Source organism: Sphaerodactylus townsendi, linkage group LG02 (genome assembly GCF_021028975.2).
Source record: "Sphaerodactylus townsendi isolate TG3544 linkage group LG02, MPM_Stown_v2.3, whole genome shotgun sequence".
Classification (NCBI taxonomy): Eukaryota; Metazoa; Chordata; class Lepidosauria; order Squamata; family Sphaerodactylidae; genus Sphaerodactylus; species Sphaerodactylus townsendi.
The window spans coordinates 51098401-51126262 of record NC_059426.1 but is presented as its reverse complement, the minus strand read 5'-3'; the positions used below and the strand labels follow the sequence as shown (position 1 = coordinate 51126262).

At 40.1% G+C, this 27862-nt stretch overlaps 1 protein-coding gene across 12 annotated transcripts in view; it reads left to right on the top strand.

Moving 5' to 3' along the window:
- R3HDM1 (R3H domain containing 1) overlaps window positions 1-25120 on the top strand; it is a 111870-nt gene extending 86750 nt beyond the window's left edge. For 8 of the 12 annotated variants that reach the window (XM_048483247.1, XM_048483248.1, XM_048483245.1 and 5 more), the window contains 8 exons: window positions 6128-6282; window positions 7826-7974; window positions 14860-14963; window positions 16186-16355; window positions 17322-17472; window positions 19933-20015; window positions 21022-21106; window positions 23690-25120. In XM_048483247.1, the coding sequence (XP_048339204.1) occupies window positions 6128-6282; window positions 7826-7974; window positions 14860-14963; window positions 16186-16355; window positions 17322-17472; window positions 19933-20015; window positions 21022-21106; window positions 23690-24054 (1262 nt within the window). In that variant the 3' untranslated portion in view covers window positions 24055-25120. The remainder of the gene's footprint in view (window positions 1-6127; window positions 6283-7825; window positions 7975-14859; window positions 14964-16185; window positions 16356-17321; window positions 17473-19932; window positions 20016-21021; window positions 21107-23689) is intronic. The other 4 variants (XM_048483250.1, XM_048483249.1, XM_048483246.1 and 1 more) reach the window with 1 other exon arrangement.
- Window positions 25121-27862: the final 2742 nt, after the last annotated feature.

Below are 27862 nucleotides of genomic sequence, written 5' to 3'. Positions count from 1 at the left end.
TTACCCAACAAAAACAGCATTTGTTGGGATAAATATACAGGCGTCTGTTAAAATATGAGACAGAAATGGAACAAGTGAAAGATAAATTATTTTTCCAACAATGGGAATCATTATGGATAAAAAATATTAAATCTGCCAGACTTTAAGGGAAAACTGGTACAAGATGTTTTATAGATGGTACATCATTCTGGAAAATATAGCAAACATGAGCAAAAATTTGGAAGGAACCTGTTTAAAATGCAAAGAAAACAGAACATTTTATTGTATGTGGTGAACTTGTGAAAAAGTGAAAAAAATATTGGAAAGAAATACATGCAGAAATACAAACAATGGTAAAAATCAAGTCTCAAATTGACAATAAAACTATCATATTGCCAATTCCATCTCAGCAAGAAATTAAAGAAAAACGCAAGAACTATTTCCCAAGCTATTAACTAAGGCTAGAGCGGTATTGATGACACAGATGGAAAGCAGACACTTGTCCTGACCAAGAAATGTGGAAAGAGAAGATATGAGAATATACTATGATTCCCAAGCTTATTACGTCTTGTAAACAGACACCCGAAACAGGAGTTTAATGAGAAATGGAAATTATATTTCTTGCATTGTACTAATATGTCTAAATAATGTTTTGGAGAAGTAAGGAAGGCAACTAAAATATGTTAGCAATATTAAAAAATAGATTCAGTACGTTATTACCTGCAGATGTTTTTGAGAAGTAAAAAGGGTAATTGTCTGATATGTAGTTAATATAATTAATGTGTAGCAGATATTTAATCTATTCTGACCTTTAAAAGAAGACTAAGCTTACATTACTTGAATAATGGTAGATAAAAATTGTTTTACAGAATTTGAAATGATTCAAGTTAGGACTCCTGTGTTTCTGTGTGTGTACACCTTTTGTCATTTCTGTCTGAAATTTTATTCTTTGATATTTTGTTATATTTATAATTGTGTTATAAAATTAATAAAAATATGTAATATTGTAGTAGAATCAGTTCTCACTAAAAAAACAAAAACAAACCCTGAACAGTTTGAGGGTGTGAGTGTCTGTTCCACAGGAAAAGAAAACTAGCTTGAACAAATGTTAATTCTAGCTGTCAGTCATTACTATGTCTGAGGGTTTTCCATTTCAACATTTAAATATTTTATAATGTCTACCAACTTTTGAAATACGTGTATTTGGGGGGTATACGTAAACAAGAGATATGTGTGTCTGTATGGCAAACCCAAATGATGGAATGTGTAACATTGTGGGATAGATTTCCTTTATTCATGAGCTGTTGGATTCGGGGCCGTAACACTGTCTGAGAGGGTTACATTTCTCACAGTGAACCGGTCTCTTTTTCAGCTGCTTCCTGGCTTCTTTTTTAAAGGGGTTTCAGGTGTGTCTGTCTTGAAGCGTTGCTTTCTAGTCAAGGAGCATGCACTGTTCATCCTTTTAAAAAAGTTGGCAATGTCTGTCCTTAAATAAATGATATTAGAAGTATCAAGAAAGGGATGTTCAGGAGCTGTCATGTGGCAAATAATGCCTTTGACAGGTTTTTATTTTTGTGGTCCATTTTATGTGCATGATTTCTGGTTTTTTTATAATGCTGTCGTGTCTGGGTTTTAATTGCATTAGTGAGAACCATGTGCCTTTCTAAGTGATACTGGATGTGATTCCTGGGAGTGTAAGCAATTGTATTATTTAAGGAGGATAAAATTGCAAGTGATTGTCATTTGCAGTTGCTAGTTTTTGGGAAGTGAGCATTTTTGTACTGCTTAGTGTGCTGCTATAAAATAGTCTGTTTCAGCAGGTGCAACCCCCGCCCCCGTCCTCCCATATTTACTTCCTGCCAATTGGTATGCTGAGGTGGAAGAGAGAAGCTAAAAATAGAACCAGACCTTGGAACCCCATGGGGAAAAGCATGTTAGCAGTCAATTTATATTGTCCTAGTTCTTCTCCCAGCAAGGAAAATTAATTCTGTTTCATCTGTGTGAAAGTGCCAGAAGTGTGAAAGTGCGAGAAGACAGTAAATAATTTTCTCAGCTACACTGCAGTCCCTGAGAAATGAAAATATTTGAAATTGCAGCATTCCATGCATTCATCTCTCTGCTACTGCGGCTTAAGTTCTAATGTTATGACTCACAGTAGCAGTGTTTTCTGCATAGCTTGTCAGATGACCAAATATATCCAGACATCTAGCTTTTTGAGGGGGGAAACTGCAAGGCTTATTTGGAGTAAATTATGTTGAAAGATATTGTTTTAAAATGCAAGGAGTTTGCACAAGAGAATCATATCTTCATTTAGTAGTTACCTGTACATCCTGGAAGCACAGTTGAGTTAGTGGACTCTTGAGAATAAAGTGCTATAAAGCACAGGGGTAAAAAGGGTTGAATTTAGACAAGATCAGGCTTCTCACCCTTACTGCCTTGAAATAGCATTCATCCAGATCTACTGCAGTCTGTATCTCAGGCCACTTTGTTTACAAGGATTTATCAGCACTCAGTAGAGGGTTCTCTGGCTGGTGGAGAAAAGAGAGAGAGAGCAGGAGAACTCCCTAAATGACCAACTTCCAGTTATGTATGTAGGATTCAACTCTGAATGTGGTGCTGCATAACCGAGCTGTTCAAAGACTTTTCTGGTGGCCATAGAAGAAGTCCTGTGTAGAGTATGAAGATGCTTCTGGATCCAGAGAAGGAAGTTGGTATGGTTGCCAAGCATGCCTTTTCTCAGTTGCCTCTGGCACAGAAATGTTTTTACTTTGTAGACCCACCTGAGCTGGCTATGTTGATTCATTCTATTCCAACCCCAAGGCTGGAGTACCAAACACTTGTATGGATGTGAGATGTGCTTCTGCCCCTTTTTAGACCTTCTCAATGGTAGCTTATGACGGGATTGGGAGTTGCATTGGTGCTAAAATAAATACAATTCTACAGAAATAAGTAAGTAGATCTCAGCTGCACTAGATTGGCAGAATGACATTTTTAGTGTGATGGGCGTCCTGCAGCAGAGCATCCAGTGAGCTGTTATTTTTTCTCAAGGAAGGCCATGCTGTAACGTCTGAGGTACCCAATACTGACTGATCCTAAACTCAAATCAGTGTGCATAGTGGGTTAAGAATTGTGCTCTCTCATCTGGAGAATCAGGTTTGATTCTCCACTCCACCACATGAGAGAAGGACTCTTATCTAGTGAACTGGATTTGTTTCCCTGCTCCTACGTATGAAGTCTGCTGGGTGACCTTGACTGCTAGTCACAATTCTTCAGAACTCTCTGAGCCCCACCTATTTCACAAGGTTCTGTTGTGGGAAGTTCATAAACCACCTTGAGTCTCCTCACAGGAGAGAAAGGCGGAGGTATGAATCCAAACTCTTCTTCTTGTAAAGGACACAGCCAGCAAACCTCTGATACATAACTGGGAGTATTATTGGTAAACTGCTTTTGGTAGGAAAGGGAGACCAAGCTCTTCAGTTGTCATTTTTTCAAAGATGGAAGAGGGCTCCCTGCTGCTCTGCTAAAAATAAGGTACCCGTCTGTGTACCTATCTGTCTTGTCTTTAGGTTTGCCCAGTGCTGGAACCTTGGGAAGTCATAGACAGGACTCATTCCACAGAGAAACCCAGAGGGAAGGGAGATTGAACTCATCTCCTCTCTCTCACACACTCACCTAATAAACGTGGATTCAGGATCATCTCTTCTACTGCAGCATAGGATAGAAGGTTATCGACATAAAGGAATCAGCCAGTAAGCTCGCAGACGTTCACGCCATTACGTTCGCAAGCTTCCGTAATTTCGTGAATTTGTACATGCCTCACCCTGCCGTACGACTCTCGGCCGACCGTAACTTCCAATCCCGCGCCCATTTTGCTATCATCAAGTAAGCCCCATACGGGAGTATTTGCACATATATTTATTCTGATCTTCTAGGTGTGCGTTAGGACTTTGGATTACAGACTGGCAGCATTTGGTTCATGGATAGCGTTTGATTCACCTGTCTTTTGTATGCATATTTGCACAATTATATGATTGTATGCTGCCGTGAGTATATAGTGACATAGGAATGATCCGCCAATTTTATTTTTGTATATAGTTATATTGCACTGCACTTTTATATCTTCTTTCACTTTAATGCATATTTGCACAGTCTATGCTTCAGCGTGTTTTCTCATTTTCTCTCTCTCATAATTTGAAAGTCTCTTCCCTTGTGGACTTGTAGGTGGTGTTCTTCACATTCCATTTCCCCCCAAGTTCTCTTTAATACACAGAACTTGGGAGAGGGAAGGAGATATTTGCATTGGGAAAGGATGGCTGGTAGATGGGAAGGCTCATTCTTCCCTGGTGAGAGGACTTAGTCTTTGAGAAATGGGCTATGCTGACTGTGTGCTGTTGTCAAAGAAACCCATTACAGAAATAAGAATGTTTAAAATTATTTTTTGTTCATGGCATGGACTAAATGTTTTATAGTCATTTGCATAGAAAAGGGAAGAACTTCCTCCTGAAATATTAATTCTGTCAACAAGATGGTGAATCTTACTAATTTCATTTTGTGTGTGTGTGTTCTCTGGATTCTCTAAATAAAGGGGATGAGCACCTAGAAGTAACCTTTATGCTTTTGTATTAATTTTATTTAAATAATTCTTTTGTATTCAGAAGCTTTAATTAGCCAGTGTTGTATTGGTTGAATGCACTTGTTTGCTTGTCAGGTGATTGGTTAACTTCTTGGTCTTAGAACTGTGGGTTAAGTCTTCAGGTCAGTGAGAATGCAGGTCATGATCCTGCCTTCTGAGTCCTGTTGTTGAACGGAACAGAGGGTAAAAACTTTTCCTGCTGCAGAAAGTGTCCATATTATGTTTTATCTTTAAGACAGTTTCAACCTTTGCAATAAGATAAACCTATGACCAGGTAAACACCCACAACCATATCTTAACGGTCAACCATTCAGCATCCAAGGAAGATGATGAGCAGCTGGTCTGGCATCGCTGTTTAATGTATTTGTAAAAGTTTGATTACTTGCGCTTGATACATATTTAACAGTGGCAGAAAGCATTCAGTTTTGTGTCAGTTCAGCTTTGAAATACTCGTGGTTACCAAACAGTCTCTAACTGCCTGCAAAAATGCTGAAGGGGATAAAATTAAGAAACGGATGGGTTCATTGCCTCATGAATTTGAAATCAATGCATTTTTGTAAGTTGTAATTTCAAGATTAAAAAGTTGCAGAACAAGCCCAAAATGGCAATTTAGTATCTACCATTTTATGACAAGGCAGTAGAGGTAAGCTTCTGGTCAGCTAAATAATTCATAATAGTTACCACAGACTTTTGATCAGGACCATGTTTCTCTATAGTATTGGCTATCTGCTATGAATCTTTGGCCAATTACTTGATAAAAAAATTAATAAATTAGATGGTGAAATTATCTACTTCAGCAAAACAGTCTTGCATTTCTATGATGCCCTTCAGATGTTTGAAAAGCACAATGGAAGCTACTTTTCCATTGGTTCATGAATTGATGCTTCTGTAACATTTAAGGGCCCACCATCATATGGGTGGTGCCAATTGTACAGGTCTTTACCACATAGTTATCACTTGGTTTGGCAACCAGTGCGTTGCAAAGCCAGAATGCTGACCCCCACCAACATAGTTATGGCCTTTAAATGCAATAAGGCATCGTTATACCGTGTTTCCCTGAAAATAAGCCCTATCATGATTTTTCAGGATTTTTGGAGGAGGCTTAAAATATAAGCCCTACTCCAAAAATAAGCCCTACCGGTAGTTACAGATCAGGGTGGTGTGATCCAGCAGGGTGCTCCCTGCCAATGCAGCTTGCAGGATGCAGCTTGCATCACACGTGACATGGAAGCAACGGGGCTGCCGAGAGCCCGCCTTAATGAATTGTGAAGGTACCGTATGTCCCCTAAAATAAGCTCTACCCCGGAAATAAGCCCTAATGCATCTTTTGGTGCAAAAATTAATATAAGACCCTGTCTTATTTTCAGGGAAGCATGGTATGAGCCCATGGAAAAGAAACTCCCACACTGCTGGTGTAACATCTAAAGAACACATGAGTCCAAACAAAATAAGGACACTGTTATCTTTTTTTAAAAAATCCTATAACTTAAGTTTAAAACATCTTTATGATTGCAGGTTACCAAGTTATGCCTAACCAGCAGCAAAACTACCAGGGTTTAATTGGCGTCCAGCAATCTCAAAACCAAAACCTAGTTGGTGGACAACCCAACAACATTGGAAACCAGATCCAAGGTGTGATTGTCCCATATCCTCCTGTGCCGTCTTATCAGGTAAGTTCTGCTACTGCTTTATATCACTGCAACACTTGTGATTTTCATGCTCCAAGGTGACAAATCAACAGAACTATGACAACTGAGTACTTCTGAGAGAGGATGAGTGTGAACTTACACAACTTTTTCAAATTGAGTGTGTAGACAAGAGACCATTTTGCTTTATATATGAAATTTTTATGATTATCCTCTTAGATTTTAAACATAGATGAAATTTTGTCTGCTTGTCTCCCAGAAATCATCTAAAGCAGTACAAGAAGCTATTAAATGTTCCTGTTTTTAGAAAAGATGACATACTGAAACCTAATATTTCATTTCCTTTTCATGCATTAGGATCTTTTAGCAGGCATTCTCCTATCGCATCCTCATCATATCTCTGCTGTCTTGATTACTGTGTAGCTCAACTATCGCTTAAAGTAAAAAACTTGATCATTGCTTTTCTTATGGTCATAGAGATTTGATAGAAGCATTTGGTCTGTTCAGTCCCTGGGATCTCCAGTTAACAAATTAATAGTAGTTGTAGTAAGTAGTAATGTGAAAATCCTTTTTTTTAGAGCCTGCAGCCAGACAGAATAGACATTCTTGACCACAATAGCCTAATGATCTAATGCAATATTCTCAGGAGAAATAAGCCTCTAGAGAGAAGTTTTAGGTCCCAAGGAAAGTATTGTGTGCCTTTATGTTTGCCCCCCAAGCACTCTTATTTATAGAGACTTAGGTCCTTTCTGCACAGCAAACTTAAACGGGGTTGCGGGTGAGATACATGAACCTGTCCTTGCCCTGGGCTGTTCATATGGCTGGCTGTCCTGTGGACAGCCAGTGCATCGGCTGGGACGCGTACCTTGGCATGGAGGCGTGTCTTTTTTTTTTTAATCTCCCATCGATGAGCAGCTATGCAGGCAGGCACACATGAACCCCCAGAGCCTTGCCTCATGTCCTCAGAAGTGTCTGCATGGCTCTGCAGATGGGAGCCAGGAATTTAACAAAAAGAGGAAAGCGCAGCTGCATAACGCGTCTCCTGCCCGGCTGTTGCCAATCCTGTTAATATAACCTAGTGAAACATGAGGAAAAAAACTGTTTTTAAAATTGAATAAATGGACCACCACTTCATAATGAACAAGTCCCTATCGGGCCCTATTCTCTCTTATTTCCACTGACACTTGGCTATGATGCTAATCAAGACTAAGACCTGGTTCTCATTATTCTGGTAAACCTGTCTCAAAGGCTTTGTACCACTTCAGAGTGCCGGTTGAGACTCATATGACTGAAGCCTCTGCACGTAGAAGATAAGATAGAATTCTAGGCTAGAATCCTTCTCTGAATTCTATTTTTCTGTGCTAAGGGAATTGTTTGTATATAGGTGCAGTGGGTGAGAGAAACACCTATCTGCCATCTGAAACAGTGCAAGCCAAGCATAGGTTGATTTTGGATACAGTTACATTATCCTGCTCTGTTTTGCTTTGGATTTTTCCCTCCACCATTTTGCCTCTGCATCACCTGCCATGTTGAAAAACAGCTGTCTCGTTGTGCTGCCAATCTTTAGGTTTCAATGGCTCAAGGTTCCCAAGGAATGTCACCGCAGACATATCAGCAACCAGTTGTTATCCCCAGTCAGTCTAATCAAGGACTACCCACATCAGGAATGCCAGTTTATTACAGTGTTATTCCATCTGGACAACAAAATAATTTAAGGTGAGTCAGACTTGGTTTTCAGTAATTCAGCTGAATTATTGGCTCTTAATATCATTTTACTTACACGTGGAACTGGTTTTTTAAAATAATACTAAGTTTAATGGCTGTCCAATTGCTCTTGGTTTTAGATCTGTTTAAATATTAAAATTATTTTCAGATGCACCAATTTGTATCTTTAAGACTCAAATTGACCTGTCTTGTCATTTACTGTTTTTTAGTGGTCTACTTGGCATTATCTGTATGTATTCTCAGTGTTAACCTTCTATTTGGAATAGTTAAGAACTCACTAGTAACATGAGAGGTGGTGTAAGGACCTTTTTTTAGAAGTATGACTTTGTTGTGAGACTTCTGTTGGGAATTCTCAGTGGGATTCTCATCCCCTTCAGAATGCGCCTGTCATTCAAACACACATACAGCATGAAGACTTGCTGATTTAAATATTGTCATTTTAAATAAAATAGAACTGCAGAACCACTCCACTGAAGGATGGATGTAGCCTTGTCCCACCAAAACAGTGTAACCATCTTCTGGCAGAATCTGTTCCTCCTTGAACTCAGTCTTGAACATCATGACAAGAGCATTGTTATTGTGGCTTAACAATTTGGCTGTAGCCCCAGAACAAGTAGGCAAGATAACTGATGTGGTCATCATCTTATGTTGAGTCTGGAGGTGGCATATTTGGTCATGTGATGTGTGATGTCTGAAATGTTCCTATATGCAGCCAGCTAAAATGGTAAAAATGAAGACTGCTTCTTGAAGGAACTTTTGATTTTAGTCCGTTATAATGGTTGCTGCTGTCAAAACTTTCTTGTCACCTTTCATTTTTCTTACATGGCCGCATCTCCATTATCTCAGCATCATTGAAAGTGCACTGTGCTCGGTTTTATTCTATTATTACACACATTTCCTTATTGCAAAGGAGAAGAACGTGTAAAAAGAGTGTTGTGTTTGAATATGGATAGATTTAATGGCAATCAATACTGAAGCTTTTTTTTAAAGGAATAAGACGGTTGAGGTAGAACATTGTGAACTATTTATATTTCAAAGCTTCCCTTTGAACTCCTAACTATCAATTTATGAAAAAGGTTGTCAGCATCAAATCTGTTTGTAGTTTTCCATTAACACTTCCACAGATTCTTGCAGTCAGATGGCTGAGGCATGCTTAGAAACATTTAGGATCGGAGCCTAATTCCAGCAAATGGAAGTAGCTTACACGAGAGTGGGTGGGGGATTCTACCTGATTTATCCAGTCCTCTACCCTTACACCTGCCAGCTGCATCATGTGGCATATTGTACGTGAAGGTTTCCTGATCTCAGTTAGGGTCTTTTAGGGGGAAAGGAGAAGATTCGATTTCACAATCTCCTGTTTTGCAGGAGTCAGGCCATCTGTGGTAACTCAAATGTAACATTTATATAGTTCTCCATTTTGTTTGACCCAGGAATCTTAAGTTTGTAGATCTCTCAAACTGGAGACCATTATTTGACCTTGGATTGTAATTCTGGCTTAGTGGGGAAATGCGAATCAAAGTTTGCCAAACAAAAATTTTAAACCATAGTTTGCCCACAGCAAGAAATATAGGTAACCACAAGGGAATGAGGCTGAATGCCCTTCATCTAACACCAGGCTGTGTTTTGGCATTGTATCCGAATCCAGGCTAGTGTGAGTTGATAAGAACATGCTGTTGCCTCAGCTGGATTTATTGCAAGGATTGTGTAAAAGATTAGTGACAGTTAAGAAAACAATGGTTTTCGTTTCAGCCATATTCAGAGTTTTGATGGTCTTACTAGCAGAGAAAAATAGTGAAATAGACAACTCTTTTATTTTCTTTCTATGAGATTGAAAAGATGCAGAAAATAGGGTATGTTAGGTTTTTTTTAAAAGATGACCAGTCTTAAGGTTTTCTTGTATTCTTTAGTCCTGCCCTTTCCTCAAGATAAGAACATAAGAACATAAGAACAAGCCAGCTGGATCAGACCAAAGTCCATCTAGTCCAGCTCTGCTCACTGCGCAGTGGCCCAAACCAAGGTGCCTTTAAGGGAGCTCTCACGTAGCAGAAGACATGTGAAGCGCAATGGCCTTCTGCGGCTGTTGCTCCCGATCACCTGGTCTGTTAAGGCATTTGCAATCTCAGATCAAAGAGGATCAAGATTGGTAGCCATACATCGACTTCTCCTCCATAAATCTGTCCAAGCCCCTTTTAAAGCTATCCAGGTTAGTGGCCATCACCACCTCCTGTGGCAGCATATATCCAAACACCAATCACACACGTTAGCGTGCTGAACTGTTTCCTTTTATTAGTCCCTAATTCTCCCCAGCATTTTCTCAGTAATGTGAATGCCCCTGGTTCTAGTATTGTGAGAAAGAGAGAAAAATTTTCTCTCTGTCAACATTTTCTACCCCATGCATAATTTTTTTTTTGTAGACACTTCAACTCATATCCCCCCCCTCAGTCCGCCTCCTCTCCAAACTAAAGAGTCCCAAACGCTGCAGCCTCTCCCTCATAGGGAAGGTGCTCCAGTCCCTCAATCATCCTTGTTGCCCTTTCTCTGCACTTTTTTTCTATCTCCCTCCACATATCCTTTTTTTTTTGGAGATGCTAAGCACCAGAACTGGACACACAGTACTCCAAGTGCATGGTCGCACCACTGCTTTTATATATGTGGCATGACACAATCTTGCAGTTTTATTCTCAATTCCTCTTTTCTAGAATGATCCCCAGCATAGAAGGTTCTGCCTTGCTTGCCTCACAGCTGCCATGCATTTTGAGTTGACATTCCCCATGGAACTATCAACTAAGACGCTTAAAATCCCTTTTCACTGGTCTGTGTGACTGATAAGCACTTTGACCCTGTGAATGCAGTGTATGTGAGAGTTTGGGATTTTTTGCCCCTATGTGCATCATCACTTTACCATTTTGCTACATTGAACTGCATTTCCCATTCCTGACCCCACTCACCTAATTTATCAAGGTCCGGCTGGGAGCTCTTACGCAAGTCGCTTTGTGGTTCTCACCACCCTACATAATTTGGGTATCATCTGCAGAACTTGGCCACCACGCTTCTACCCACCCCTACTTCCAAGTGTCATTTATGAATAGGTTAAAGAGCACTGGTCCCAAAAAATCGGGATCCTTGGGGGACACCCTACTCCCGACATTCTCTCCATTGTGGAGAACTTCCCATTTTATACTCTTTAACTCTTTGTTTCCTGTTTCTCAACCAGTTTTTAATCCATAGGAGGACTTCCCCTCTTATTCCTTCATTGCTGGAGTTTTTCTCAAACCTGCCAGTCTCTGGTGAGGAACTTTGTCAAAAGCCTTTTGGAAATCCAAGTAGACAATGTCCACCGGTTCACCCCTGTCCACATGCCTGTTTACACCCTCAAAGAACTCTAGTAAGTTTGTAAGACAGGATTTGCCTCTGCAAAAGCCATGCTGACTCTTTCTCAGCAGGTCTTGCTTTTCTACATGTTTTATAATTTTATCTTTAACTGCATCTTTATCTTTAACTAACCAAACTGCATAATATGAACATCCATGCCACGTTTCAGCCTCATAATAATCCTGAAAGGTAGGTTAGGATGAGAGAATATTAGTGGCCCAAGGTCACCCAGAACGCTTCATGCAACATGGGGACTTGAATCTAAGCCTCTGTGATTCTAGTGTGACATGGTGACCAACTTGACCACTCTGTCATTTTGTATGTTACTACCAAAACAAATCTTCCAATTTCTAGAGAAAGACCTTGTGCTGTGCACACATTGCTCCTAGTGAAGTAAGTAGTTACTGTGCGGGGGTGGGGGTGGGGGGGATGAAATTCCTTTTAACTTGGCCTTGGGTAGTTTTTCAGAGCATGTAGCTATTGTCATTCTAATGGAGTGGAAATCAGTGGTTCCTCTCCTTCGGGAAGTATGGGCAATAGTGCTCAATCTCTTCCCATATCAGTGCTGTGAATTTCTAAATTAGTGTGAATTCATTTAATCCATAATGGGCAGGACAAAGTGAGTAGTGTTAAGCAATAGTTCTCAATCCATTGGCAGGGCTGCATTGGCAGGAACCATACTGTGGTTCCACTTGGTGACTGTGGTAATGAGCATGCAGTTAAAAGAAGGGAGAAAACTAATGTAAATTCTTAAGGCTGATATGTGCACGTGAGGGGGCTATTCTTAAGGCTGATATGTGCACGTGAGGGGGGTATTCTAAGAATTATTTCAAAAAACCAGGATGAATAAAAATCAATAATTTAAAAAAGAATGGATTTTTAAAAATTTAAACTGGTTTTTTTAATAAAATGCATTTGGAGGAAAATCTACTTAAGATACATTATAGTTCAAAGATAACTCATCATGAAACAAAAATCAGTTTTTAATTAAGTAGCATGAGGCTGTATATTCATGCAGCTTCAAATTTTTGAAAAATGAATTCTATTAATCCATTCACAGCGTTAGGCTCTTCCAGGGCCTTCTGTAAAATTATTTTGGACTGTCCTTCTGTTTGGAAGATGTTATCACAATTGCTTGTTGTTGCAGTTCTCAAAACTGTGAATTTGTATTTGCAGATATAACATGCAAAAACGTTATAAAATAAACATACAGAGTTGAGAAAAGACTTTGCAAATCTTTGCATTTCTTCTTCTCATTACTTCTTTGCCAATCTATATACACAGAATCAGGCCCTTATCTCTGAAGTGCTAAGGCTCATTCCACACATGCAGAATAATGCACTTTCAAACTGCTTTCAGTTCTCTTCGAAGCTGTGTGGAATGGCAAAATCCACTTGCAGACAGTTGTGACAGTGGTTTGAAAATGCATTATTTTGCGTGTGCGGAAGGGGCCCAAGTTTCAAGAGGTTCAATGAATAGAACATTGTTTGGAGTGGAATAGATCTGCACAAGGAGCTAAGTGTAAGGAGGGCAGGGCAAGCAGTAAACATAAAAGTGAAACCTTTTGATCCCACAAGTCTTGGGATCTTTGTGTACATAGCAGAAGTTTATCATATTATTCTTTCCCTGGCGGAGAAAGTCTATCATGGCAGCAGGCCATAAAAAAGACCGACTTTGGGAATATTTTAATGATGTTTCTCTTTTTTATATATAATTTTTTTATTGTATAGAGTATTTGTACATTTGTTACATTTAATATCTTTATTCCATCTATACATTTTTTCCATTTTCTCCCCCCTCCCCCCTTCTTTCTATTGGTTATTTCATGCAAGCAGTAGGAGATTCATTCTTCTTATTCTCTTACTCCATGGCTCTTCGTTAAATCCGGCTTCTTCGATCCATTTTTCATGCACTGTCCATATCTTCATGATATCTTCTATTTTTTCTTTCCATAAAATGTTTTTTGTCAGTCTCTCAAATATCGCTAACTGTCTTTGTTCCCAAATATATTCCAAGTAAACCATTTTGAAACTGTCCATTTTTTATTATCTTTCCAGCCCAACGCCAACACTGCATGTGCTGCTCTAATCATTATTTTATACATTGGTTCCAAACTTCTATTCACTCTGATATCCTCTATTATCCCCACAGTTAATAAATCTTTATTTACATCAATTTTTACTTTTACCAATAGTTCTACATATTTCAAAATATTCTCCCAAAACTTTTTCACTACTTTGCATTCTATCCACATATGTATATAATATGCTCCTTTTTCTCCACAATGCCAACATTTTGGGCTTAGTCCTTTAATCATATAGGCTAGTTGTATTGGGGTTCTATACCATTTAAGTAAAACCTTTCTTTCTAGTTCCACATATTTTTCAATCTTTAACTTCTTCATGCTGTCCATTATTCTTTCTATTTTTTCTTCTTCTAAAAAATTATCTTTTTCCCATTTTTGTTTCAACGTTATCATAAATTCTTTATCTTAATGATGTTTCTCTACCTAATTTAATGACATTCTTCTACTTATGGGTAAGGCAAGTATGCGTGCAAAATGCAAACACTGCAGCATTCAAGACATGATGGCCCAAATGAACCAACATCATGTTTATGTCGAAAACCATAATTTAAATCTAGCCTGGCTAGATTCAAATCATGATTTAATTTGATTTAAATCAAATCCACCCTGTGGGAGGCTGAGCAGAACTGCAGTGTCTTTCATAACTTCCTGTCCTTTGGTTTTCCCACAGAAGCAGAATTAAATAAATTTTCAGTCACCTTGGTTCATTGTGTATATACAGTATCATTTTTAGAAGCATTTGTGCCTGTAGGCGTTTTTGCATCAGTTCTTTTTTTATCATTTAGGATTCCTTTGAGCTTAGTGCACCTTGCTTTGAAAGCTACTTTTATTTTCTTTAAAAATCAGCCATTTGCCGTCAACACAACACATTACTGCCATCTTCAAAGCTTGGTCCCCTTTCAAAAAGTCACTCCATGAATAATTCACAAGGAGAGAGAGGAAAACAGAATTTCTCTCCCCCCCCCCCCCATGGCAAATGTTTTATTCATATTTAAATATGCTAATTTATATGTAAATAGCGTTCATTTTCCCTTAGAATAGAAAGCGCACAAATCCCTATTTAATTTATAAATTGACAAATCACAGCAAAGGTGAGAGACATTAACATGTCTCTTGGAGATGCTAGCCAAAGCAGTAGTCTGTACTAAGGAATGTTAGCATGTTTAACTTGGAGAGGGGGTAGGGATGAAGAAGCTAGTTCCTCCCACCTCTCGCTGTTTTGTCTGGTCTGGAAAAATGAGAACATGCCTGCTGGTTCCAGTTTTCTGGAACCAACCCATTTCTTTTCTTCCGTTAATATGTAGAGCCAAGCCGTTTCCTTTGGGAATATTTAAATGATTCAGAAAATGGCTTTCAGAAAATGTAGGGCTGACGTGTAGAATGTGGATTCAAAAGAAGCTTATTTCCTCTTCCTGCAGCTCATCAGTAGCATATCTGCAACCTCCAGGATCGGAGCCGATACAGTTTCCTAGAACAACGTCACCCTGTAATTCCCAGCAACTTCAAGGACAACAGTGTGCAGGTATGAAAAAGGAAATCTTTGGGGAAATTAAGTTGAAGTCCTTTTATTTGTGCAGGAGTGGGGTTTATATGCACATAAAATTTTGTACACTAATCCAGCTTAGTTTGTTTTAGTGCAAGCTTTATCCCCAGTTGATTCACCCCTTGTTCAGGTTGATTGGCTTTGGTTGCACAGCTAGTCTGAGTCTGCTTGTGAAGTGCCTTTTTATGATGTTTCCCACTAAATGAATGAAGTCCACTACCAGGACCTCAGCAGATAACTTCCATGAAGCAGCACTTTGATATGGATTCTATACAGAATGATTCACTAAGCTTTTGGTATCAATTTTTCAGTTCAATCTGGAATATTGCCTCCACAGTAGTGGGATTAACATTATACAGAATGTGTTTAGGTTTGGGTTTTGACAGAACCTGGGAGCCTTTATCATGTACCTTAGTTATTATTCTTTATCATGTACTATTGTTATCATGTATTATTCTTATTGTACTATTCTTATTCTTGTTGTGGGAGAACTATATGAACACAAGGAAAGAGACCCTTTTTCCTCCTGAAGGAGAACCATGTAATATAAAAATATACCATAGCACATGCAGTGAAATGGGAGAATGTAAACAGACTATGTGTACATCAGTGTACAGCTAGAAATAGGGGGACCAGTGTTGCACCTACATGGCTGAATAGAAAGCCTTCCTGTATCAGATTTGATGTGTACCATGTGTTATTCTTTACTATTTGAAAGATCAATGAGTACATCATGTGAAACATTAGGTATTCTCTGGCATTATTAGAGTATGAAATAAAGAAAATCCTCTGAAATTTTCAACTGAACATTGGGGTTTTGTAGTTCTGTTACCAGCTCTTTTGGCCTTTAGTATTTGTACTGATTTTCTGCAAAAGTGTTAAGAAGTAACTGAAAGGTCTGTAAAATGACTTTCCACGTGGATCACGCACAAATTTTAGTTTTCTGTTCAATCATTTCCTGAAAGAGCAGTGAGAGAGGTGTCCTTCTGGTGCAGAAATAAACAAAATGAACTTGCTACATAAAAGCTATTTACTGAATTTTCAAGGAATTCACTTTATGGCTGTTTCATCAGCCAACTGATATTTTGCAAAAGTAGACTTAAGCATTTGCCTTCCGCACAGCCTTTTAAAATTTTATTATTACCTAATTCTTAGTGTTCAGTCTACAATCTTAACTTTATTCCCTAATCTTGTTTTATAGCAGTAGGGCCATCTGCAGGAGGCGGAATGGTAATGATGCAACTCAATATCCCCAACAATCCTCAACCTCGACCCCATTCACCTCCCCAATGGAAGCAAAATAAATATTATTGTGACCATCAGAGAGGGCAGAAGTCAACAGATTTTGGTGCTTTGGACAGCTCTACACAGGTATTGCCCTGCCCTATGTATTGAATACTTGAGCCTTTTTTTTAAAAAAAAGCTTTCTTTTAAAACGTCTGAGAAATTGAGCTATTCTTTGTTTTCTTGTTTGAATGCGTTTATTGAAAACAGCTGAGGTAGTTAAAGCAGTAAAGCATCATTTTTAGTGTTCTTTATTTGAAGAAGAAGAGTTTGGATTTATATCCTACATTTCTCTCCTCTAAGGATACTCAAGGTGGCTTACAAGTTCCTTTTCCTTCCTCTTGCCACAACAGACACCTTGTGAGGTAGGTGGGGCTGAGAGAGTTCTGAAGAACTGTGACTGGCCCAAGGTCACCCAGCAGGAATGTAAGAATGCAGAAACACACCTGGTTCACCAAATAAGCCTCTGCCACTCAGGTGGAGGGGTGGGGGGATCAAACCTGGTTCTCCAGTTTAGAATCCATCTGCTCTTAACCACTACACCACACTGGCTCTTTGAGAAAGTCTATTTAGTATACTGGATTTTAGACACATCCATGTTCTGCACTCCAGATGCTTTGCCCATTATAGGACTGGCTAAGAAAGCGGCAGGCATAGCCTCAGTCTTACTGGCAGAGGAATAGAAAGGAGCAGACCAGCAACAAGAACAAGAGACACCAGTGATGGGATTGATCCTAAAAATAGTGGGTTCCCAGGAACCACAGTGTCCTATTTCTGTTATATAGGAAAAGAGGCCGAACAGTATTGTTTATCTTTCTAGGTTTATAGTGCAATCCTAGGCAAAATTACACCCTTCTAAGACTCCTGAAGTTACACACAGAAGAAATGCCAACTTTGCCTAGGCTGCCGTTTTGTGCCTTATCATCATAATGCAGGTTCAAAGAAGCATCTGTTTGTAATCACTGGTTAAATATGGAAATTGACTATACTGAGTTTCCCAAATAAATGGAAAGGTCCCCACTCATGTGTATTTTCTTTCTTTTCTACATAAAGTTACAGCACAGTCCACAAATAGGTAGTCCTGCTACCTCTCCTGCCCAGTCACCAGCACCAGCTCAGCTGTCAAACATGAAGAACATCCGTCCCACATTAACACCTCTTCCCCTTGTGGCCCCATTCTCCAGAACTTTCATCCCTGGACAAGGTAAGCAATTGAATTGGAGTTGAGGAATTAAGAGATGCTTACATTGGCTTGTTTTCTGCGCATCACAAGTGATGACTTTCCCACCTCCTCCTGCAGTTTTGTGCTCCCCCTGAAATTTTGCCTCATGGATCCCCAGAAATGCCATAGGGTTGGGGAAGTTGCAATTGAGAAAGAATTGGTAGAAATCACCATTTTCCACTTCTGTAAGAGGAAGCACAAATAGTACTTAGAGCCCCATAAAAAGGGGAGGGATCCTCTTCTGTGAGCGGCACGCTGGTGGATTTCCCTCCCCATGGCACTTACCCTGGTGGAGGGGATCTGTCAGCATGTGGTCTCTGCCACACACACACCCGCCGGCCAGCCCTGGAACACAGTGCAAAACACAGCTCCAGCGTCCCCACTTGCATAATGGGGGCAGGGCCAGGGGAGGATTCAACATTAGTCAGCTCCCTCCCAGACTTTGCCAGTGTTACACTGGCAGGCCTTTTGGCTGGTGTAAGTCCATTGCAGCCCATTGAGGCTTTTCAGCTGCAAAGAGGCTGTTGCACCACACCACCAGGAAGCCTCTTTGAGACCAGCAGGGTGGTGCTGCATCAGCTCCGTGGCCCGCTGCCTCTAGTGCAGATGGGGTTTCCCAAATCCAAGTGGTAGTCCTTTGGGAGCGGCAGGGAGTGCTACATCAGCTCCACGGCCCGCTGCCTCCAGTGTGGATGGGGCTGCCCGAATCCAAGTCATAGTCCTATGAGATTGTTTCTGTTGGGTTAGAGGAACAAGCTAATATTTGTCTTTTAAGAATAGTAAAAGTGTCTTGCCTCTTTGATACTCCACTTGAGTTCCCTTGAAGTTAAGAAATAGACCATACTAGTTAACAGCTAGCACTGCAACTTGGGGGAATTTTGAACATTGATATTTCACAGAAACCTGTGGTAAGATTGTCAGGAAGACATTTTAACATGAGAACACCAAACCGTGTTCATCTTTCCATTATCATGTAGATTCATACAAGGCACTAACTACATTTTGGCTTTTAATTCATCATTCTCAGATCGCTACAATTAGATCGATCAAGTGTTTGGTAGGGGACCTAGAAAACAACTATTCAGAACTGTCAAAAAATGGATCTGGGTAAAGGGGATAATATGCTGCCTAAAGAGTTCTTGAGAGTAATCCTCTTCCACTTCCTCCAACAAGAGGCTTCCCTAGCCTAGACTTAGAAAAAGCCTAGCTTTGAAAAAGAAAACCCTCCAGCAAATACAGCATGTTTAAGAGTATCTTTTACACTTCTATTATGAAGGGGGAATTGTGGGTGAAGTTACACTGAATCATAGTTTTCAAGGTGTTTTTTTTTAAGTCTGATCTCTGTGTTATACCCAATATGAGATCTCTGGTCAGTATCAACACCTTACTTATTTTGCCCACCTATTGCTTGGGTTTAAGGCAAGCTAAAGGAGCAGTTTTGCCAGTTTGATATACCCTGTCCTCAAATGCCATCTAAAGCCGTAGCCTTACATTACACATGCTTCTGCCTCCTCCATCCTTCCACGACCTCTTAATTAACAGTCATGGCAATGAGCAAAGATGAGGGGCCCTTGAAAAACACAGGTGCTTTTGATGGATTGGCCCCCTCTGCCCAGTTTTGTGGAAATGGCACTCCCGCTTGCTTTTTATAACCATAGTTAGCAAATAAACGTGAATATGACAGAAGTTGACAGTTTATGCTGAACGAAATATATGGTTGGATGCATAGGATGTTTCCTGGCAATTAAAGGCACTGTTGTCACCCAGAAGGAACATTCCTACCTCCCCCTCCTGCTGTGGACCCCTGAGGTCACTGAAATCACTTGGGGGTGAGGATGGGAATTGAGACCTCTGGGAATGGTATGAGAAGCAAAAAGGAAGGTCTGCTGGAGGAAGGAGGCAGTGAAAGTTCTCTGTTGGCAGCAATCAACCTTTAGGCTTCATCCATAAAAATTTTAAACTGGGTCTTTAACAGTACTGGTGAATCTTGAATTAGGTTTTTTAAGGTGTTATTAGGTTGTGTTGTAAAGAGGAATAGTCTTTGGTCATTGTTTTTGAAATCAATGCAAAACAAAGTATGAAAATGGCATTTGCTTATTGCAACTTCTCTTTGTTACCTAATCAATTATCTGGCTTCACACACACAAAAAGCTTCCTTTCAGGATTCTCTAAAATGTACCTTCATTGAAGTATTGTAGTGTAGAAATGTATTCAGGTTTGTCTTGTCAGTGTGATGAAAGCACCTTTTTAGATGATATGTAATTGGGTTGACAGTTGTAGTGCTTTGGTTTGGAATCACTGTCTTGGTTCTTATTGTATATATACAGAAGATTGTATGTGCTTGTATATCTGAAAATAAATGTCTTGTCTTTCTGAAAATAAATGTCTTTCATGAAAATGTATTTCTGAAAATAAATGTCTTTCATCTTTCTGTGTTTTCAGGTGACACCAGATACCCATTGCTTGGTCAGCCACTACAGTACAATCCTCAGTCTCTGCTACATGGACACATAGCTGGTCCACAGGTGGGGGAAACGTCCACCATAGGAAAGACACCCCTGTGTTTATGAGGCAATGAATGTAATGTTAGAAATAAGTTGCTTTTCCTCTGAATCATTTGGTATGTTGATGAAAGCATTTTTAAGGATATGACCCCATAAGAAGGAAATAATTTCCACATTGTTCTATTAGCCATGCATCGAAGAGAGTAAGGAATTTCTTGTTTGAAAAAACTATTTCCAAACAGTTCAGTTAATGGCTTGGATCTAGCCATAATTTCTGCTGAGAGACATGGAGGCATGGATTTTTCACCTGCAACCCAAAACACTCACTGAAATGCTGCTTTTGAGGGACAGGAGCCTTCAGGAATAAAATGAGTGGGGAGTTTGTCTGCAGCTGGAAGGGGGCAAATGAGTGAAAAGGCTTCACCCACCCCCTCTTCAGAAATTGCTGGATCCAACTCAGTGTTTTCTTTCTTTTTCTTGTGCAAGATAGATTTGTGGTGTCTGAGTGCTGCATGAGCAACTACAAAACTCAAAATAGGCCTTTAGACACTAAGCACAGAGTGTACAAAACAGTACACCATTGTAGCTAATACTGCAAACATAGCATTGTGCTAGAGCCTTGAAAAACTATAGCACTACTTGAGTTGCCTGACATGATTGTGTGCTTTCTGAGCCACTCAGTCCAAGGTTTGTTGGGGAGTGATGACTAGGATGAAAAGGCTTCCCCTGCCCTAGGACTACCATATACATTTTTCCTCTTAAGGGAGGAGCGTTAACAGTAAGTCATCTGAATCCCAGTTACCATGCTCCAATACAGCGAATGAATTTCTTTGAAATGTCTGTTGTAGACTATCCCTCCAGCTACTGATTTCTCTGCAAGGGACCCTAGCAGTATACCCCTTGAGAAGATTCACATTGTTCTGCATGTTCTCTCCAATAAAGGGATGCAGCAGCTTGGCAGGCTTATATGGGAGAGAGGGAGAAGAGGCAAGTTTCAGCCTTGACTCTTTTTCTCCTCTGTATGTAGTGTCAGCCTGGAAGCAGACATGGGAACCGAGGAAGGAAACCGGCTAAGAAGGCTGCTTCAGCAGATCTTGGTGCAGGAGAACCAGGTGTGTGATTCATTGTGTAGCACTTGTCATGGATTCTGCAGCTTTAAGTGTACTATGCGGATATAGAATAAACTAATCTTATAGTTGTTAAAAGTACCCTCTAGACTTTTTTAAAATCCTAATTCATGGTGGCAGTCCGAGTACAAGAGCTTGGATCTAAGAGTGTTGCCTGCTATTCTGTTACACCCTAATCACCCCAAAACCTGAAAAGACACGCATCAGATTATCTACCAAGAGAACCCAGGAGAGAGAAGTGAATGCTGTGCTTGGCTCAGCCCAGCCCAGCATTCAGTTGCAGTTCTCCCTGGTGCAGCTTCTTAAGTATACATGGATTTGAAAAGCCACACTGAGGAGAACTGAAATGTTTCTGTTTTTAAAACCAAAACAAGTTTGGCAGAAAGCCAAATAAAGCCGATGGGTTTTGGCTGTATTTGGCTTTATTGGAAAATGTCCAGGTTTTTAAAACCGAAACCTGAAATTACTGATTAAAAATTATTGGTGCTCAGCCATAGTTGGAATCTCACCTCAGTAGCATCTTTGTGTCGATTAGTATACGTGGCTGTAACTTTTGCATATTCCATTTTCAATACTTTGATTTTAATACTGCCCCGTTGATAGCTGCTTAAACTTGGTGTCTGATTATCAGTAGCCTGGGGCCAAACGGAATTCCAGAAGTTTTAAATTTAGTTTCTCTGTGATTGAGGGAGTTTTATGGCCATGTGTTATGTCATTACATGTACTGCATTTTGTAAGTAGCTGCCCCATGGTTATTGTCACTGACTTACATGAAAGTTGGATGGTATAATTAAATCAGAAAAGGCATAGGCCAAGAAACAGAGGCAATCACTGACCGCCACGCAAACACAAGAATGCATAGGTGGGTGTTTCTAAATAAACTGTTTAGGTGTTTCTAAATAAAGTTTGTGGTACCATGGGCCTCATTCAGTAAGATATGACACGGTAGACTACGATCGCTTGACCCACTGCCTCATTGCTGCGGGAATTTTGGGGTACAGCCTTGAAATGGTTGGTCTCATTTTTTCAGGACGGGGTCAGCAGGGGACATATTGGGGGGATGTCCTGGCGGCATCCACTTGTTTGTGGGATGCCGCAAGGGGCGATCCTCTCCCCAATGTTGTTTAACATCTATATCAGGGGTCTGCAACCTGCGGCTCTCCAGATGTTCATGGACTACAATTCCCATCAGCCCCCACCAGCATGGCCAATTGGCCATGCTGGCAGCGGCTGATGGGGAGTGTAGTCCATGAGCATCTGGAAAGCCGCAGGTTGCAGACTCCTGGTCTATATGCAGCCCCTAAGACAGCTTGTTCAGAGCTTTGGGCTGGGTTGCCATCAATATGCGATAACAGCCAGCTTTTTCTGTTGATGGAAGGCCAGTCAGCTGCTACCCCAGATGATCTGGCTCAGTGTTGGGATGCTGTGGCTGGATGGTTGAGAAAGAATAGGCTGGGGCTGAATATATCAAAAATGGAAGTCCTAAGGCTGGGTTGGGAGCAGCTGATGGAGGGATTCCAACTGCCAGGATTTGATGGGGAGGCATTACAACCTGCCTCATCCATCAAAAGCCTAGGTGTGACTCTAGAGTCATCCTTGTCTATAGAGGCCCAGGTCTTACACACCCAGCAAGAGTGGCCTTTTTCCATCTTTAGCAGGCCAACCAGTTGGCTCCTTACCCCTCCCATTCAGACCTAGTCACAGTGATCCACACAACTGTCACCTTCAAGCTGAATTACTATAACTAGCTAAATGTGAGCCTGCCCTTGAGACTGATTCGGAAGCTAAAACTGGCCCAGAATATGGTGACGAGACTGCTCACTGGTACAACGGTGAGGAAGCACGTTACACCTGTGTTGCACTAGCTGTACTGGTTACCAGTTGAATTGCGGATCATGTTCAAGGTTCTAGTGCTGACTTTTAAGGCTTTGAGAAGTCTAGGGCCCTTGTATCTTCGGAACTGCATTTCCACATGTTGCCTGTGGAGGACGCTTCAATCCTCTGACAGCAATCTTCTGGTGGTCCCTGGCCCCAAGGACATTAGGTTGGCCTCAGCCAGAGCCAGTGCTTTTTTGGCCCTGGCTCCAGCCTGGTGGAACTCTCTGTTGGCTGACACCAGGGCCCTGTGGAACTTAAACAGTTCCACAGGGCCTGCAAGACAGAGATGCTCCACCTGGCCCTTGGTTCAGGCAACCTGTTGTCCCCTATTCCAACTTGCTGACCTGCCACCTACCATCCATCAACTTGTCTATTAATGACAAATATTGTATCCTCCTCCCTTTTCGCTGCTCTCCCCAATTCTCGGGTAATGCAGAACTGCCAAGATAGGGAGATATATGTTATGGATTATTAAGAGTAAATACTTTTTATTCGCCATCAATGAATTCAGTGTTGAGGTTTTAGTTAGGTTCAATTTTATACTGTTTTATTTTTTTTATTATTGATGTTTTAAATTTTTGTAAGCTGCCCTGAGCTTGACCTTGGTTGGGAAGAGGGCATGATATCATTTAATAAATTTAATAAAATAAATAAATATAAAGGTTTCTTTAATATTCCATTTGTCTTCAGTTGTAGGAAAAGTCTTGGAAATCACTGAACTGCCAGAAGGAATAACTCGGGCAGAAGCAGAAAAGTTATTTGGGGAACTTCTTAAAGTTGGTGCCAAGATTCGGTGGTTACGGGATCCACAATCCCTACAAGTGCAGCAGCACCACCACCATCGCTACTGTGGCAGTGGAGACAGTAATGTGAATGCTGAACCTTCCAAACTTAGTGACTTGGCATCTGCATACACGGTTCTAGCAACATTTCCAACCATGTCAGCAGCCCAGAATGCATTGAAGAAACAAAGTAACTCACTGAACAAGTTTAGGCTGAGAACAAGCAAGAAGCACTACGATTTCCACATTCTGGAAAGGGCTAGTTCTCAGTAGCAGCCACGGCCATTGAACATTCAGCCTTTATAACTTCCATGCCCTTATCTCCTCGACTTGATTGGCTTAATGTTTATGGGTTTTTTGTTGTCTTCATAAAGACTCCTTGGATGTCACGGTCCTTGAAGAATATAAACCCAGTGATCCAGGTAGAAGATGGGGGTGGGGGAGGGTTGCAGTTAAATCAGCAGCAGCTTCCCAAAAAAAAGAAGAAGAGCCCTGCTGTGACATGAAATGGACAAGCAGCTTTCTCCAAAGATTGCTGTTCAAATGCCCCTTTTGTAGTCGTTTGTTTTATATTTCCGAATTCTTGTATCAGATCCAAAGCTCTGTTGTACAGCAAACTTTTGTTCATAAGGAATATCCACATTCTTACCAGTATTTTGTAATCCCTTTGCACACCACCAGCACACTTCTATCGGTTTAAGGGCAGGGATCTGGGAGGGGAGGGAAAGAGAGAAGAGTTCAAAAGGAATCCCGCTGCATTTTGAGCCTAATACACAGAAGGCAAGAAATGTGGCATATTTCTCTTCCCCTCTATTTGTCTTCGAATATAATGGAATCCAACAATAACTACTGAAAACCTTCTCCAGTCCTTCCCTTTCAAAGTTTACTTAGGAAGTGTGAATGGTAACTGCCAATAAATTCTAGTCTTGAGCAGCTTTTTTTCTGCCCCAACAGGATATATACTAACAAGGAAAACTGAACAGTGTACCAAATTTTAATTAGAGCCCATTTACTTTCAGTAAGCAGTGGTGAAATTAAATGTGACTCCCCAAATGGCAAAAAGTTTGCACTTTAATTGTGTTCCCATCAATATGTATCTTTTTCTTTCTTTTTTTTTTTTACCGTAAGAGTAATCGCATTTGATAAGTGCTGGAAACTTCTTAAAAGTGGTTTAAATGTTTTTTCATCATTTGTAGAGGATCACTGGACATCAAATGATTCATTGCACATATAAAGGAGACACCTTTTTTTCAATTTCTGTATAATTTGCAAGGCTGTACAATGTGTGCTGATGCAAGCCTTTCTTCAGTTCAGAAAAAAAAATAAATGTTTACAAGTACAAGTTTGACCAGTGTACTTTTTAAAAAATGAGAAAGCGTGAACTGAAAACTAGATGGACATACTTGATTGTTGCACAGGGAAGATGCTTAAGTAGACATCATGATATTAAACATCAGTTTGAGTTTGGTCACTGACTTCTGTGATGGGAATGCTTATTAAATTTTCATAAAAGCTGTATTTTGTTATACTTTCTGCAATGCAAGACCTTAAGAGTGTGCTAATTGGTTTTTGTTTACAAGTTTGTTTATTTGAAACACTTATTGAACTGTATTGGATTCCCACATAATGGAATCCAATATTGGCAGCAACATAGATTAAAAGAATACCAACAATAAAACTAAAAACTCAATTGCTAGCAAGATTAACAAATACAACTAAACCAGAATTCAAACTTTTAAGGTGGTTTAACGTCAGCAGCCTTAATATCTTACTGTAGTCCGTCTTGCTTCTCATAATTTGTTCCCCATGCTGTTCTGTTTGCCTGAACACATTTTATGCACGTATATCCTGCCCCCATGATCAGAAGCATTGGGCTGGGTCAGCCTTCATCCAACAGAACAGCCACTCAAGTTAGAAGACCTCAAACCTTTGAGCCAAAATAAAAAGTGGGGTATAAATATTTTAATGATTGAATACACTTTTTTCAGTACAGTGGTAAGAACAGGGGAGGATCCACCCTATTACCTCCTGATTATAAACTGTCACTGGAATGGAGATGCTGTGTCCACATTCAGGCAAGTACATATGGAAAGACCTGCTTAGTTATATGCAGGAGGTAGGATCAGTGCGCTCATTCTTTGTTTTTCCATGCACTGAAATGCTATGTGTGTAGATCTAATTCCACTAGGCAATGCATTTGATAAGTATACCATTGCACATTTTTTGGCATATTCTATTCTTTTTAAATACCATTGGATAAACTGTACAATTTCAGATATAGATGACAGTATTATACATATTAGCCCTGTAAGCTTGGATGGGTGTCCAACTGCTTAGGAATCATGCAAATATCCCTATGGGAAGCTCACAGGAAGATCAAGGTAAATCAAAGCAACACATTATGAGTGAATGTCTTGAGAGGAAACAGGAAAGGAGGAATAATTTAGATGACTTCCCACCAAAACCTCCTCCAGAATATTATAAACTTTAAGTGGCAAATCCTCTTCCTTCTCTGCATATCCCTCTAGCTGATGCAACTGTTTTAATCATTCTTTGTCTCCTGGGCAATATTCAGGTTATATTGGGTTGTGTTGGGGTTTAGTTTACAAACTCCTACTTTTCTGCATGTGGGAAGTTCTCCTAAAGTATATTCTTGTTTGTAGGTGGTCTAATTTTTCTGCTAAAGTGAGAGCGAAAATTATTAAATGCAGTGATCATATAAACCATCCAATCAAACAAGAACATCCATTAACTATTATACCAGTGAAACTGGGATGCAGAATTTTTCAGTCAAGTTTTTGAATTGGCTAATCTTGTGTTGGTAAAGGTATATTGATGGACATGATCATAGTAAATGTTCTCATTTCAGATGGTTAGCCATCTTTGCTGTGGAAATAGAGTTCGTGACATCTTAAAGACAATTCTATTTCAACAGAAAAACTTTTTCTAAAAAAAATTTACATTCATCTTTAAGGTGTCAGACGATTACTGTTTATATTAATGTTCTTATTTATAATCCTTGGTAATAAAGTTCTGTAAACATGGTGTATTGTGGTTTGATCTTTCAAAAGAAAGGGGCCCTGGTCTCTTGTTATAGTAGATTTATCTTGTCATTATAGTGGGGAATTGAAACAATAGTTTAATCGGTGCATCGTAATTACAAGGCATTTAAGCCAGTCTCCCCCTGCAAGATTCACAGAATTTTTAGAATGCTGCTAAGATAGAACCCATTAGCCCAAGCTCATTGTGCTTTCATCTAGCCAGTTTAGTTTTTAATATCTGCTTGTTAACATTCAGAATTACAGAAAGATCAATTTAAACATGCTGTTTCATCTTCCACTTATTTGTGAAGAAGTAAATCCTCTGAGGCTTATTAGAAGTGGAAAGGATTGTAGAGTTAGGGAAATTCAGTAGCTGCAGAAAGGTTTTTCCTCTCAAAAGTGGATTAGGGTTGACAGCCTCCAGGTGGGACTGGAGAGCTCCCAGAATTGCAACTAATTTCCAGATGAGAGAGATCAGTTCCCATGCAGGAAATGGCTGCTTTAGGTGATGGAGCCTATGGCATTAGATCGTGCTGAGGTCGCTCCTCAAGACTCCACCCCTGAATCTCTTAAGAATTTTTCAATGAGCAAACTACCCTCACTTGCAAAAATGCTGATACCATAAATACGAAGGGTTGTACTGTTCGTCTCGTTTCAGGAAATAAAAAGTACTTGCTTTTGTTTTTGGATTTTTTTAAGGGGAGGTCTTAAAGATTTGGGGCTGCAGCCAGGGGAAAGTGGGGTTTAAGGAGGGGAGGTATGCCATAGAATCTGCCCTTCAAAGCAGCCTCTTTCTCCAGGGGAACTAGCCTCTGAAATCTAGAAATCTGTAGACGTTCTGAGAGATCTCCATGCAGAGATTTTTTTTCTGACATTGTATCTGCTAAATCCCACCACGTGTAACCTGACAGCCAAAAAAAATCTGCTTAAGCCACAGAAGTTGAGTTTCATGGGGAACTGTTTAGCGATGGTGTACGCCGCCCTGCCCTAAAGCAAAGCCGATTACAATACTGAATCGGCGTAATGAGACCACATTTGTT